Consider the following 14,918-nt stretch of genomic DNA (forward strand, 5'->3'; position numbering starts at 1 on the left):
ATCAAAAATCTGCGGGAATGGTTTAATGTTTGCGTCTTGATGTTTGCATTTTTCCAGACAGTTTTTAGAGTGTTGTACCTAAAACGTACATACTTAAAAAGCAGTCGTAACTCCAGATATCTTTTTCAGAGAAACCATGAATATTTTTTTTCAATAAAATAATACAAAATGCTAGTTATGCATTTAAAATATGAGTTAGATAAAAACTAAAGCATCTCTCTCTCCCACTCCTCCCCCCAAATTTGAAGTAAATTTTACCAATGAGAGCAAGCATTAAGTTTTGTAGAACTACAGACAGAACACCAGGCAAAAGACTGTGGTAGCTCATATTAAAAATGGTCATCAGATTCAAACACAAATCTATTTTAAGTACAACAGACAAAATACTGATAATAAAAATGATGATCTGTCGTAATGGCATGTTTAAGATCATCATCAAGACTCATGTCTAAAATACTCAAACTTCTTACACATATATTTGGGAAGGTATTTCTGTAAAAATGGCCATGAAAGAATCCAGACAAAGTCATGTTTCAAAGAACCATTTGTTTAAACACCATAATTAAGTTTCCTTTTACAGCTACTGAAACTGTATTTTCTGCCAGCTGCAACTACAAGTTACATTATTCATAACCATTACATTCATATAAACAATTTATGTAAGATTATTTTGTCAAATACTTACGCAAAGGATTTTGCCCTTCACTGGCATAATATTCATACATTCCACTTTTGACAAGTGTATCATAGTGGGGCAGGAAGTCAATTCGCTCCTTTGTTGCTGTAAGTAGCATTTGATCAACTGACTGTAGTAGATATAAAGTAACTCCATCCTGAACAAGATCACCTGCAATAAAGATGAAATATAAAGTATACTGAAGAGCGTTCACTGCACTCATCAGCTTCTAAGAAACAGTACATGTTTAGCCTCAAGTATTCTCTGTATTTGCTTAGGCTATGACTACCCAGCCTCCTGGCACAACACCTAATTTAAAATCTTTCCACATTTCCAAGCTTAATAATGTAATAATAATAATTCTCTGGTAGGAGCTATTTATGAGCCATTTTTCCTATTATTTACAGATTTGTGATGGAAGTACAAAAAAATATCTTTTATAGTTGTAAACATACTATCAGTTGTTAAAAACTTTTCAATTTTGTGAAACTCAATGTTGTAACAAATCTTGACAAACTTACAGAATTTTTATTTCCAGTTAATTGCTGCATGTAATAGTGTTAAAAAAAAAAAAGTATCATGTGATCTTTACAGTCAATATAAGAGACAGCTGTATTTATTTTGCCTTCTAAGATACTTACTGAAGTTGTCTTCTGTAATTTCTTTCCTGTTTGTTGTGGTGATAACAAAGTTTTCATCAGAAGCTATGCCAAACGCCTACAAAATTAGAGGTCATTTAGTTACGATAAGAAACTACTCCATCAAGTGTTCTGATAAATGGAGGAAAAAAAAAAAAAAAAAAAAAAAAAACAGTGCTCTTTCTATTCACTTTGCCACAAATTACTAAAAAGCAACTAGGTATTTCTCCCAGAAGTAGAAAAAACTAATTCCAGGACTTAACTTTGTTTGCTTTCTCAACTTAGCTGAAGTGATTTGCCTTCTTAAAATAACATTGTAGGGAACAGGAATTTAAGAAGGAGGAACTGTCTTACAGGTACTCACCTCGGAGGCTGAATAACGAGACTAACAGTCCTACCTCAGACTGCACAACTTGAACAGTAATGAACTAGGTGACCGATATTTAATTATGCTTGAAGGCATTAAACCAAACATGCTGAAATACTTGTTTTCCAATTATACATGTATCATACATGGAATATTAAGGTTGCTTTTAGAAAATTCTTTATCATTAAAACACTCGAGTATATTCTTTGAAACCTAAATCATTTGCCCCCTGCTCTTTCCAACTTCTGAATGCTTCTGCAGCTCTGGACTTTCTATCCTGCTTTCTACATGCCTCTACGTACATGTCTCTACACACCCTGATCTCTGCACCCTGGCAACCAACATTAATATCTCTTTCTGAAAATAACGTATCAGGTATCTGTATTTTTTTTTTTTTTACTGCCTCTCCAAATCTTTGAGACTCCAGGTCTGGTGAAAGCCAACTCTGGTCATGTTTAACTCCATCAACCCTTTTAAGCCTGCGGTCACGATTCCAACAGGTCCAGTCTTAGCCAGACCTCTCCCTGAAGCTCTTGCACTACATGTAGCAACCTGCTCTGATCATTTCCCATATCTCTTTCTTTCTATACCTAGTGCTAAAACTCTCAAAAATATTTTTAAACCACCATTTAAGGTTTTGTCAGAGAAGTCTGCTTCTTATCTTCCAATTACTTTCACCTTGGTTGCTACCACGTTAAAGATACAGCTGGCATCCATTAGCAAAATACCTCAACAACAAATTATTAGATTTCTCATAGCACTTGGTACAAATGAAACAAATGGACATGACATGAAGTGATTGATGTTCAGACTCAAAAATATAATAATTACTCTAGACTTTTAACTGTTATGTAAAAGTCACTTCAACTTAACCTCTCACACTGCACCGATTTCCATATGGCAAAGCTGTGCAGGAAAGTAACACTCAGAACAAGGAAAAGATGGGCAGAGGCCAATGGGGTGAGGTTCAACATGGCCAAGTGCTGGTCCTGCACTTTGGCCACAGCAACCCCATGCAGCACTACAGGCATGGGGCAGAATGGCTGGAAAGCTGTGCAAAGGGAAAGGATCTGGGGGTGTAGGGTGATGCTTGCCAGCAGTGTGCCCAGGTGGCCAAGAAGGCCAATGGCATCCTGGCTTTTATCAGGAACAGTGCAGCCAGCAGGAGCAGGGAGGTGATTGTCCCCCTGTACTCAGCTCTGGTGAGGCCAAACCTTGAGTGCTGGTTTCAGCTTTGGGCCCCTCACTGCAAGAAGGACATGGAGGTGCCGGAGTGTGTCCAGAGAAGGGCTACGAAGCTGGTGAAGGGCCTGGAACACAAGTCCTGTGAGGAGTGGTTAAGGGAACTGGGGATGTTCAGTCTGGGGAAGAAGAGGCTCAGGAGACCTCATTGCTCTCTACAGATACCTGAAAGGAAGGTGTGGGGAGCTGGGGGTCGGCCTCTTCTCACAGATAACCAGTGGTAGGTCTAGAGCGAATGGTCTCCCGTTGTGCCAGGGGAGGTTCAGGTTGGACATGAGGAGCCATTTCTCCTCAAAAAGAGCAGTCAGGCGTTGGGACGGGTTGCCCAGGGAGGTGGTGGAGTCACCATCCCTGGGAGTGGTCAAGGAAAGGTTGGCTTAGGGACATGGTTTAGTGGGTGACATTGGTGGTAGGGGGATGGTTGGACCAGATGATCTTGGAGGGCTTTTTTCTTTTAATCTTACTGATTCTATGAAATAAGCATTTAAAAATACTAACATCCTACCATGCTCTTGGAGGTTAACAGTGAATAACTGGACTGGAGAGTTTTGAATCTGAGAGCACAGATTAGCATATTTTCCTTCCAGATATAAAAACAACTTCCCTGTTTTCTCTACACCCCCTCCCCCCCAAATTTTCTTCTACTTTCAAAACCTTGTGAAGAGTCCAAGATTTATTTGAAGTGTAAGAAAGCAGGATGAGGTAGTCCTTGCACAAGACACGAGCCTGCTGTCTGAGTAGGGGCAGCCTTCTCCTTTCTGTGCTCTCACTCACTGCACGACTGGATCTCAATGAAGCTGATGTAACTGCAGGCTCGTAGGCAGCTCCACACCTGCATTTCCTGGGTGAGCCCAGCGTTACTCCATGTACTGGAGGCAGCTCCTTTCTGCATAACTCTGGTTGTCCTTTGGAGATAAATTACTAGACAGGTTCACAGATCAAGTTCAGTGGTCTTAACTGCAGACAACCTGTTGTTGTTACCCACATAGCAATGTAAGAGGCTTTGTAAACTGTGGCCAACTTATCAAAGTTCCGTTTGACAGCTTCACTTGCTTCCTCCTTCCCTCCACCTGATAATCTCAGTTCTCCCTATCTCTGCCCAGGGTTCTGGTAGCAGTGAGGGAGCTCAATTGGTGTCCCATTATGTGGATGCAGCCTCCAGCAGGATGAGCTGGTCATTCCTGGAAAAAAGATTAACTTTCTGGGTAATTTACTTCAACAGTTGATTCTGTCAGCTGGTGTTCTGTCATGTTTCATCTTTCAGTACGACTCCAGCATGTAAGAGAGATTTTATCTTTTGATGACTTGCTATCAAGTTCAGATCTCACTGCTAAGCCCTTTTCAGCCTGGCATTATGTCTTTTTTCAAATAAGCACAAATAATGCACCTAATTCTTGACTTCAGAAGGTTCATATGACAACCTAACGCACGTTCAGATTATACATTTGATTATTCTTCTACAAATTTTCCAGATGCACAACCATAATCTAGCTTTTTGTCTAAAGTATTTATGTTGTTGTACACCACATTTAACACGAGCCAGCACTGTGCCCTCACAGCTAAGGTAGCTAACAGTGCCCTGGGCTGCATCAGGCAGAGCACTGCCAACAGGCTGAGTGAGGTGATCCTTCCCCTCTGCTATCTGCTGGTGAGGCCACACGTGGAGTGCTGGGTCCATTTCTGGGCTGCCCAGTACAGAAGAGACATGGACACACTGGAGAGAGACCAGTGAAGGACTGTGACAATGATGAAGGGGCTGGAGCATTCCTCCTGTGGGTAGAGGCTGAGAGAGCTGAGACTGGAAAAGAGGAGGCCTGGGGGGTTCTTATCAACATCTATAAATACCCGGAGGGAGTGAGACAGGGAACAAGATAAAGGATGTTGATTCTGTAGGTCTTAGCTAGCACATTGTACATTAACGACCCCAAAGACAAGGGAGTAAAGGAGTATATGAAAAATGGAACCAGGAAGAACTGGCTTGACTGCTGAAGTCTGTCAAAGAAAGGAAATATCAGAAGCTTAGCAGCGAGGAAGACTTCTGGCCTTCATCAAAAGACCACCAGAGTATGTCCAATGACCACCCAAGGACTCCAGTATGCATGCGAATAGGGAAGGGAACCTATGTTAATGAGTCTTTGGAGACTTGATGAATATGCAAGAGATGGAAATGAAATGAATACGTATTTATCCCGCTAATGTAAGCGCACTGCCTGTCATCCTTGGTGTGTGTGTTAGGCAGAGCTATCCCACACACACCCAGCACCGTAATAAATAAGAGCTGCTTACTAACTTTGGTTACCGAGTTTTCACTGGGTCAGGAGGGAGCGAAGAGGACAGAGCCTGGCTATTTTCAGTGGTGCACAGCATCAGTACAAGAGGCAATGGGCACAAACTGAAGCACTTTAGGTTTCTTCTGAACATCAGGCAACACATTTCCCACTGCGAGGGTGCCTAAGCACTGGTGCAGTTTGCCCAGGTGTGGTTCACATTTCCCTCCTTGGAGATATCTAAACACCACCTGGACACATCCCACACAACCCGCTTTGGGTGGCCCTGCTTGAGCAGGGGCTGGACCGGGTGACCTCCAGAGGTCCCAGCCAACCTCAACTATTCCGTGATTCCATCAACAACATCTTGAAGAGTACAACAACATCACTACACTCAGAGGTGTCCCTGTGCATTCACAGCAAAAATGTGCTTGGATGCTATGTCAAAAGAGGTATGGAAAATGTGGGGTTTTTTTGATACAAAGAAAAAATAAATAATTTGGGAAAGACCAAGACAAACTGCAAATTAACAATCTAAGAGAAAAAAAATGAATGTATGTTCTCTACGAAAACGGATGCATTTTGAAAAGACAAGGGCTCCTACATGATTGGTTAGGTAGGATCACTACATGCAAATGTAAAAATGGCAGTGTTACAGAGATGCACAGCCACATCCATAAAAAAGAGACACCAGAAAAATAAAAAGCACAGAAGATGGCAATGAACCAGACTCTGAATAGGCTAGGAAAACAACTACAGCTTGTTTTCTTTGTACTCTTAAGAGCCATTTACATTGTTTGCTGAGTCACAGACGATAATTACACTTAGAGGAGCACGGCCTGTGTTTTGCAGGGTTTTGTTCCCAGAGGGCCATGGGGAGTGACCAGTGAGGGAGAAGGCCATGAACTGCCCTGAGTGACTGCCAGATGAAACCAATGAGGACAACCCACCGCACACCAAAATTTCAACCACTTGGAGGAGCAGATGATGCTTCTGCTCAAACTTAATGGGGAAGACATGGAGAAGACACATGAGAAGCAACAGAGGAGACATAGAGCAGGAGACATCACCAGTGGGTGCTACAGACAACGTTGAAAGGAGGTGCACCAAGCCAGAGCAGCAATAACCTGAAAAGTGCAGTGGCCTGTGGAGGAGCTATGTCAGAGCAGGGAGTTTCCTGTCTACCCTCCCGCCCCCACAGGTCTGTGGCTTGTGCCAGAGCAGAAGAAAACCAGTAAGGAGCTCGGAGGAGTGGCACAGAGAAACCCTTAAGCACAAGGCTCTATCTCATGCCTCACGAAAGGAGCTGACAAGCAAAGTTTATGCTGGGAATCAGGGAACGGAAATATAGGGCAGAAAGTAAGCTTGGCGAAGGGGGAGGAAAGGTGTTTCCCTACATGTTTGTTTGATCGCCCTTCAGCAAAGTACAATCAAAGGTTTCTGTTAATTGGAAATAAGTTAAACTAAGAAACATTTCCCGCGCTGAGCCTGTTTTGCCTAGCTCAAGAAGCCAGGTACTGCACCTATGAAATGGTAAATAAGCAAAAAAGCTGTCTTTACTCTAACAAAAGAAACATATTCTTTATAAACTGAAGGCTCAGCCTGAAGCGCTGCCTGTGTTTCATGGTAAATAGAGTTAATGGCTCTCAGTTTGTTGGTGGACGTGTACGACATGAGATGAATATCAGGCTAGAAGGTAAGAGTTTGAAACAGCCAGATGAAGAATGCCAGACATCCGAGAAGCTTTCAGCAGAGCAGTTTATAGCTAAGATGAGTATATGTATGCGTGTGTGTATATATCTCAAGTGTCAATGAACTGTGATCTTCCTAACTCTTAAATCTCAATCAAGAATCAAGGTTCAATTTAACCTGTGATTGATGACTTTCTTTATATACTAAAAACACACTCAAAAAAAAACCTCAGAAGCTAACAAAAAACAGAAGCTCACAGATTGCAGACACCTTATCAGCAGCTAAAACTCCTTTAATCAGGTTTCACTTTCATTTTTATTCCCTTGTATATAATCACACAGGCACCCAAAGCAAATTTTCCTGTTTGATCTGAACATGCACTGTGAGTCTTACCTGGCTGCTAAGCCAACGGCAACACTTAACATGAAGTCAACAGATTTTGCCTCTAGATTTACCATTTGCTTTGGAAAAGATGTTCAACAACCAAATGTCCAACTTTGTGTGCATATCACCATGGCTTGGAACAACACGGATGGACTTAAGTGTTAAATGAAGAAGAAATAACACACTGTAGGTTAAGAATCACCGGTCTGCTTCTAGTGGTCCTCTGGTATTTTACCTAACACTGCAAAGTATAAAATAATCATTGACGGGGTCAACTTTGCAAACTGAAGGAAGGGAACATTCTCACTGACTCACTAGAGAGCAGCTCTGCAAAAAGGGGCCTGGGGGTGCTGGTGGCAGCAGCTCAGCATGAGCCAGCAGCGTGCCCTGGCAGCCCAGAGAGCAAAGTGCATTTTGGGGAGCATTAAACACAGCATGGCCCCGTGGCTCTCTGCAACTTCCTGGGGAACGATGGCCTCGCAGCTTAGCGATGTAGCCAGAGATAACACAGACTTACCAGCCATGCAGTCATCTTCCATAAAACAGCAACTAGCCCAGAAATAATTTTCTGGCTACCAGGATCAGACTGGAGGTGCAAACCTCTTAATGGGAACCTGAACTGCTTCAGTTAATTGTACCAAAACTCAGCATGGGCATTTTCAGTGCTGTCCTTTATAGCTACTAATTTTCTCAGAATATACCTACGTATCTCAGCTACATAATATAAGTAAACACGGCTTTACTTTGAGTATTTCACATTGATGCAGGAGTTTTTTTGCTGCAACTTGTTCAGGAATTTTTAAAATAAAACAAAAGCCTAAACGCCACATCCAAGCTCTGTGAGCTTGTAATTGCATGCAAAGTTGCAGGTTGGCTGAATTGGCTGAATGTTTGGTGCTACCTGCCAACTTATCACCTGAAAGACGGACACTTAGCAGTCAGCTATCCTGCTTTATGCACCATTAAGAAGACTTATCAGTCCAAATGGAAAGAAATCTGTTAGATCAGCAAAGGAAAGAAACTACAAAACACATTTAAGGGAAAAAATGTATTCTAAAATCACAGATTTTCAAACCAAGAACTGTTTTTCAGTTGCGCTTACTGGATCTTTATATCACATCTCTCCATTATTCATATAACTGAATAATATTAAGGTCATTCATACAAGATAGCAAATAAATAAGATTAAACATATTGAATGGAGACTAATGTCTTGCTGGAAGTAACTGAGAACAGCTGCATACAACAGCTACTATGTGCATTAATCAGATAAACTTTTCCAGTCTGCTGTTGGGTCACCCAGTCGGTCTCTAAAGATGATGATGAACTGCTGAGGATCTGGTAGCAAGGACCTAATACCAAGCAGTCATGGTAGCAGAGCAAATGAGCAGAGCAAGCTCATTTGGATGTAATTAATGTTATCACAGAAACATAAAACATCTTTGTATATCAACAGAAAAAGGTTCCAAAGGTCTCTAGAAAAGGACTTGCATTCAAAACAGAAGTTATCTGTAAGCATTTCTCAGAGCTCAGAGTTGTACATGACAGAAATACAGGATTACTCAGTAGCCCCTGGGCAGATGGTCACTACAGACAGCCTACTTACAAAACAGAGCACTGAGCATTAGCGTTCTGAAACATTCTTTATTGACAAACACTTCAGCCTAAAGAGCAAATTGCACAAGATAAAAGAGCAGAACATGAAGTGCCTTGCCCTCTCTGTAGTGCTTGTGGGTTTCTCTACTTTCAGAGGCTACTGATGTAAGTATTTACAAAAAGATACTTCAACAGAAACATTAAGAACATCACTACGTAGAACAAAAATCAATAATAAAAGATGCTTTACTTGAAGATACCACATGAAAACAGTATCACAACTATAGCAGAAAAAGACAAAGAAAAAAAAACAAAAAACAACAACAACAAAAAAACAAACAAACAAACAAACAGAAGGTAGCTGCATGACAGAAGCTCTCTAAAGAAGCTACATATGGAGATCTAAGAAATCTTTTCCAGAACAGCGAGTTAACCTACACAGTCTTGCAAGGCTTACGCTGAAAGATGAAGACCCTATAACTTATACAAGAAACATGCTGCCATTAGCAGACTTGTTCAAAGCCTGCGCATTTATAGTAACTCTCACCAAAAATTCACAAGCACAAATAACAAAGTTATCTGCCAAAGTTAACATCAACTCCATGCAGCTTCCACCATGAAACTGTATTGTATGGCATCACTTGATAAAAGTAACAAGGATTCAGAAGCCACTCTTCAGAAGCAAAATACTTTGTGACATCCAGGAAGTTGCCCCTGGATAGCTCATGCTCAAGGAATGCAGACACTATGCATCTGAGTATCACCACTGTTCAAATTTGAGCGTGAACTTAAAAACCATGTAGCCTTACAAATACATGTAATAATTGGTATTACATTATTAAATAGCACTGCAAGCCCACAGAGGTATGCAAACTGTATCCTCTTCCTTCTGAAATGTCAGTAACAAAAGCAAAGGTGCTACACACAAGCATTTCAGTGAAGCCTGAAAAACAGTATGGCAGGTTTGGGAAAAAAAATCTCAATATTGTTGGGTCTTACATGTGCCCTACATTTTGTGTATGTATGGCATGTTTTAACATTATCTATTTTAGTTCCTGATCATGTAATCTTGAAAAGTGAGTGACCGAATATAGGTTTTCTAATACAAAAATATAATCATTGCAAGATGGATTGATTTCATTATTCAGAATGGAAGTACTTGCATTGAGCTCTTAAAAGGATTTAAGAGTTACCCTCTGGTGATAAACAGCTTAAGGTGCTAATACTTGTTCATTGATCACAAGTAATGTCATTAAACGTTACTTATTAGGCATTGGCAAGCAAATACAAAAAAAAAATATTACACTTATTTCTTGAGTTCCTACCACAGCTGTGTTTTTCTCTCATTACTCCCTTTCAATGAACACCTTTTTTTGCCTCAGCATAGCGATGCACTGGAATTTATTATGGAGGACTGGAAAAAGAATCTTTTTAAGCAGTTGGTAGAATGAAAGGACTCAATGGGAAAGATACAACGGAAAGCTCAACAAAACATTTAAAGTAAAATATTTTTGGCTTATAAGTATGTTTGAAATTTCAAGCATATACTTAAATTACAAATCTTTACTCTCTGTACACACATACTTTTCTTCAAACCATGTGGCCACCATGATGACAAGTGTCAAAATTAAATGAGTCCATTTTATAATTATGTAGTAACACTGAATTCAGTATCAAAGGCACCCTTCAGACTCATTTCAAATACCCCTTTACATGTTACAACATTTCTCTGCAGTTTTCAACACAGGGATCTTTCTGCTTAAAAAGCAGCGTGCCCTCTACAAGCACCTGGAAGGATTCCTACTAGTTCAGCATCAAACTGAGGTGTTCCAACTTCACTGAGTACTTGGCAACTTAAGCCACGGATGGAATTTGGGATTAGCTGCTTATCTCCATTCCCCTCACTGCAAGCAATCACCTTCCAATTAAACTCTAAACATCAGAGCAAACAGTGCCATAGACCTGATAAAAGATTGAAAGGTGTGCAAGCAATTTCACTCCCACAAAGAGATAAAAATCCCTATTTATTTCACTTATTCATCTCAAAACTTCATGGTTCTGGGGACTGAAGTTACATGAATGCTCCACCTACGCTCTACAGTGCATAAATGGAAGAATCAAACTAACAGATCATTTTCAGTTAAGAGGATACTGCTTTAGGATCACTGCAAGCAAGAATAATGAAGACTAGATACACTCCAACCTCTTTTATATATAGTTTTATGATCTCTCTCCTCTCCTCCCCAGAAAGGAAAGGCTAATTTATAACCATATAATGCCACATCTAACCACGCTGTCACCCATGCTGTTAGGGGACAGTTTCAAAAGTCCTTAGGTGACAAGTATCTACTTCAAAACCAAAACAAACAGAAGTTTCAAAACAGAAATACAAACATCTTAATAATAATAATAAAAAAAGAGAACAGAGGAAATGAATCAGCTCCTAAACCCAAGTCTCACTTGCTGAACCACCTGTCTCAACTCTCAATTTTTTACACCAACAGGAATGCACTTACCTTATGTCAGCATAAGGAATCATAGAACCATTTTGGTTGGAAAAGTCCTCTAACATCATCTGGTCCAACCTTGAACCTAGCACCACCAAGCCCCCCATTAAACCACGACACTAAGCTCCACATCTACACGTTTTCTGAAGACCTTTCAGGGATGGTGACTCACCCACTTCTCTTGGTAGCCTGTTCCAATACTCTGCAACCTTTTCAGTGAAGAAATCCCTCCTAATACCCAACCTAAACCTGCCCTTGTGCAACTTAAGGCCATTTCCTTATCTTATCACTTGGTGCTTGGGAGAAGAGCCCAATCCTCACCTCCCTATACCCTCCTTTGAAGTAATTGTTGAGGAGGATATTGTTACCCCTGAGCCTCTCTTCCTCCAGGCTAAGCAGCCCCAGCTCCCTCTGCCACTCCTTCTAAGACTTATTCTCTAGACCCCTCACCAACTTCATTGGCAGTCTTTGGACACACTCCAGCACCTCATAGTGAGGGGCCCAAAACTGAACACAGTACTCGAGGTGCGGCCTCACCAGAGCTCAGTACAGAGGGACAGTCACTTCCCTAGCTCTGCTGTAAAAAGATTAAAGTATAAGTCTCAAGAAGCAGCAGCCTGAGACCATGCCTTCAAGTACTCAGATATTCTCAGCTTGCAATCAGCTTTAAACATTATTTTCCAAGATACACATCCTCCTTTAACTCTTATGTGTTCAGGAATATCTGAAGTAACTCTCCTGCCATAAGATGATGCTCAGAGCAAAAACAGTTCCAACAGCTGAACACATACCCAGCACCTTTGCCAGACACTGCCATCCTTACAGCCAGCTGGCATACAGAAAAATGCATGCCCACCCCAGCTGTGACAGCAGAATAATTCAGTCGTGTGACAAACTGCCAATGAAAGTAGATCTAAAGCCAAGCATGTACTGAGGCTGAGCCACCAGACAGGATAACTGTGGAAATAAACGCTGTTAGATACACTGTGTTTGCCTCATCTTTCACTCAGATGGTCTCTAATAGCTTTAATTGGAGAAAAGTGAAGATGACATTCCGCTTCATCTTATCTAAACAATTCAAAGCTTGCTTATCAAAAAGATTATTTTTTTTTCCCCCTGAACTTTCATCACTTCCCTGAAAGGTTTTCAGCACTATAAAGTGGGGAAAGTCTGTCTCGATCCCGTGAATCCATTCATCATCTTTCTCCTGAAAGTAGTTAGTTCCAACTTTCGGGATGCCAGGAATTCTGCCTTTTGCAGGATGATGCTTGGTGAACTGCAGTGTGCAAAACTGCCAGAGGCAAAAACTGAGATGCCAGAACACTCTTCCAAAAGCCCAACAAGAAAACGTCTACACTGTCAGCGTGCCACACACCAGACGCCAAACTTCCCAAACCCACCAAGCCCGACAGTTTTTGCTGTACCAGTATTTACTGGACATGTCAAACAATCTACCTTGAGAAACTGACATGCATTCAGAATCAGACGTTCCACAAGATAATGAAAGCTCTGAGCTGTAAAGTGTGACCTCGCTGAAATTAGCTGTGATGGAGGCATCTCTGGCTGAATTCGCAGACAACACATTATTACAGATGCCCTTTCCCTGAGGGAATGATCATTCAAGGTTCTTGCTGCACAGGTTTTTAACAGCATGGACTCTATTATCCTAAAGACTTCACACCTCAAAACAAGACTTAACACCTCAAAACAAGACTTAACACCTCAAAACACGACTTAACTCTACCAGGAGTGGTGAGAATGTTTTGGGTGTTGACATGCTAAGAACTTCTACTTGAAAATTCCACTTTAAGTGCCACCAAATCCAAAAACATCAAGTTCTGCTTTGCAGAGCCGAACTTCTCAAGTGCTGTGTTCGAGTGGTCTGCCTCGTGGCAAGGAAGTCCTGATATCAATATGTTTTTGAAATCAGAAAACCCAGAATGGCACATGTTGATGGTTTATTGCTAAATAAACCTTTAAATAGGCCCAAACCTGTGAACCACCAGACATGGAAGAGGCATGGAAACAGAAGTTGCTGGAGCACGCTGCAGAGATGAGAAGCAGCAAAGCAAGGCAGCTCGGTAATGTGCCATCCTGAACACTGACAGGAGAGAGCTGTGCAAGGGAGAGGCAGGCGTGTGTGAGAGGCACTCCTGCCCACCCTGGTAACTCAAAACACCCATCCCAGAACGAAAGTATCACCGTGAACACTGTCCAGACGGAGGGCAAAGCAAGCAACGCTCTGCAAAAACACACAGCCTGGAGAACGGCGTGGAAATTCAACTGGGCAAAGGAACCAAAAGCGAACGTTTGGTGAGAGTGAATTCGTGCACAGCTTACGATGCGCACCACGAGTTAAAGGATATAAGATAAAGAGATAAAGGCGGTTGATGAGTTCGTGCTCTCCACAAGCGAGCAGACAGCAAGTGACAGAAAAGAAGGGGTCGCTGTTTTGAAGTAGCAAACTAAGCGGCACGAAACTTCCACCTGAGAGCGCCCGGAAGCCTCGGCGGGCCGCCACCGAAAGCGAGAGGCGCCGAGGGGGCAGAGCAGGGCTCCGGAGGCCCGGCTCCACCTCCCGGCAAACACCTTGGACAGCACAGGGCCGGCCGCTCCCTCCCCACACGGGGGAGCTGCGGGGCCGCCGCCGCCGCCGCCCTCCCTCAGCGCCCCGCCAGGGGGCCCGTGAGGGGAGGGGGGGGGGGAGGGGGGAGCTGCACCCGACGCCCCTCATCTCCCCTCAGCCCGCGAGGCGCGACCGTTGGCGACCGTTAGGGGCCGTTGGCGGCCGTTGGGGCTCCCCCACCACACACACATCCCCCCCACCCCCTTGCCCGTGCCCGCACCTGGCAGACGGCGGCGCGGAAGGCGCGGTAGCTGTCCCTGCCGCAGCTCAGCACCTTCTCCTCCGGGTCCGCCTGCTCCCGCCGCCGGTCGAAGAGGAAGACGCTGCGCTCCCCGCCGCCTCCTCCTCCTCCTCCTCCTCCTCCTCCTCCGCTATGGCTGCCGCTGTTGCTGCCGCTGCGGGACGGAGCCGGCTTGCGGGAGCCGCGGCCGCCCCCCGCCGCCGCTGCCATGTTGGGAAGGCCGAGAGGCGGAAAGCGGCCCGCGACGATGGCGGCGGCAGCTGCAGCAGCGCCGCCCGGAGGGGAGTGTGGGGGGTGTGTGGGGTGTGTGTGGGGGGGTGCTGGCCCGCGAGCTCCCCCGCCTGGCGCCGCGCTGCCGCCGGGAAGCGAAAGCGCCCCGCGGCCTCGCAGCGAGCCCGGCTTCCGGCACGGCGGCAGCGGGGCGGGGGCAGAGCCGAGGCTTCCGCCGCCCGCCCGCCCGCCCGCTCGGCCGTGTGCGCAGGCGCGCTGGGCGCCGCCGCCGCGTGCTGGCCGCGCGCGCAGAGGGCGTTGAGGCACAACTCGAGCGGCTGCGCACGTCGAGCGGCGTGTTGTGGTTGTTGTTGTTGTCGTTTCAGAGTGTCCGTGTTTGTCATTGTTGCACACAATCTGAATCGTTAAAATTGGAAGAGACCTCCAAGATACCTACTCCAACCACCCCCCT

The 14,918-nt window shown here is 43.8% G+C and overlaps 1 protein-coding gene across 1 annotated transcript in view; it reads right to left on the minus strand.

The window, feature by feature from the left end:
- SMCHD1 (structural maintenance of chromosomes flexible hinge domain containing 1) overlaps nucleotides 1-14,612 on the minus strand; it is a 79,624-nt gene extending 65,012 nt beyond the window's left edge. Inside the window, exons 1-3 of the mRNA XM_082753940.1 lie at nucleotides 14,216-14,612; nucleotides 1,318-1,393; nucleotides 686-847 (exon numbers count right to left, since the gene is read on the minus strand). Of these exons, the coding sequence (XP_082610066.1) occupies nucleotides 686-847; nucleotides 1,318-1,393; nucleotides 14,216-14,446 (469 nt within the window). The 5' untranslated portion in view covers nucleotides 14,447-14,612. The remainder of the gene's footprint in view (nucleotides 1-685; nucleotides 848-1,317; nucleotides 1,394-14,215) is intronic.
- Between the last annotated feature and the right edge of the window lie 306 nt (nucleotides 14,613-14,918).

This window comes from Aythya marila (assembly GCF_965140915.1).
Source record: "Aythya marila genome assembly, chromosome: 2".
Lineage (NCBI taxonomy): Eukaryota > Metazoa > Chordata > Aves > Anseriformes > Anatidae > Aythya > Aythya marila.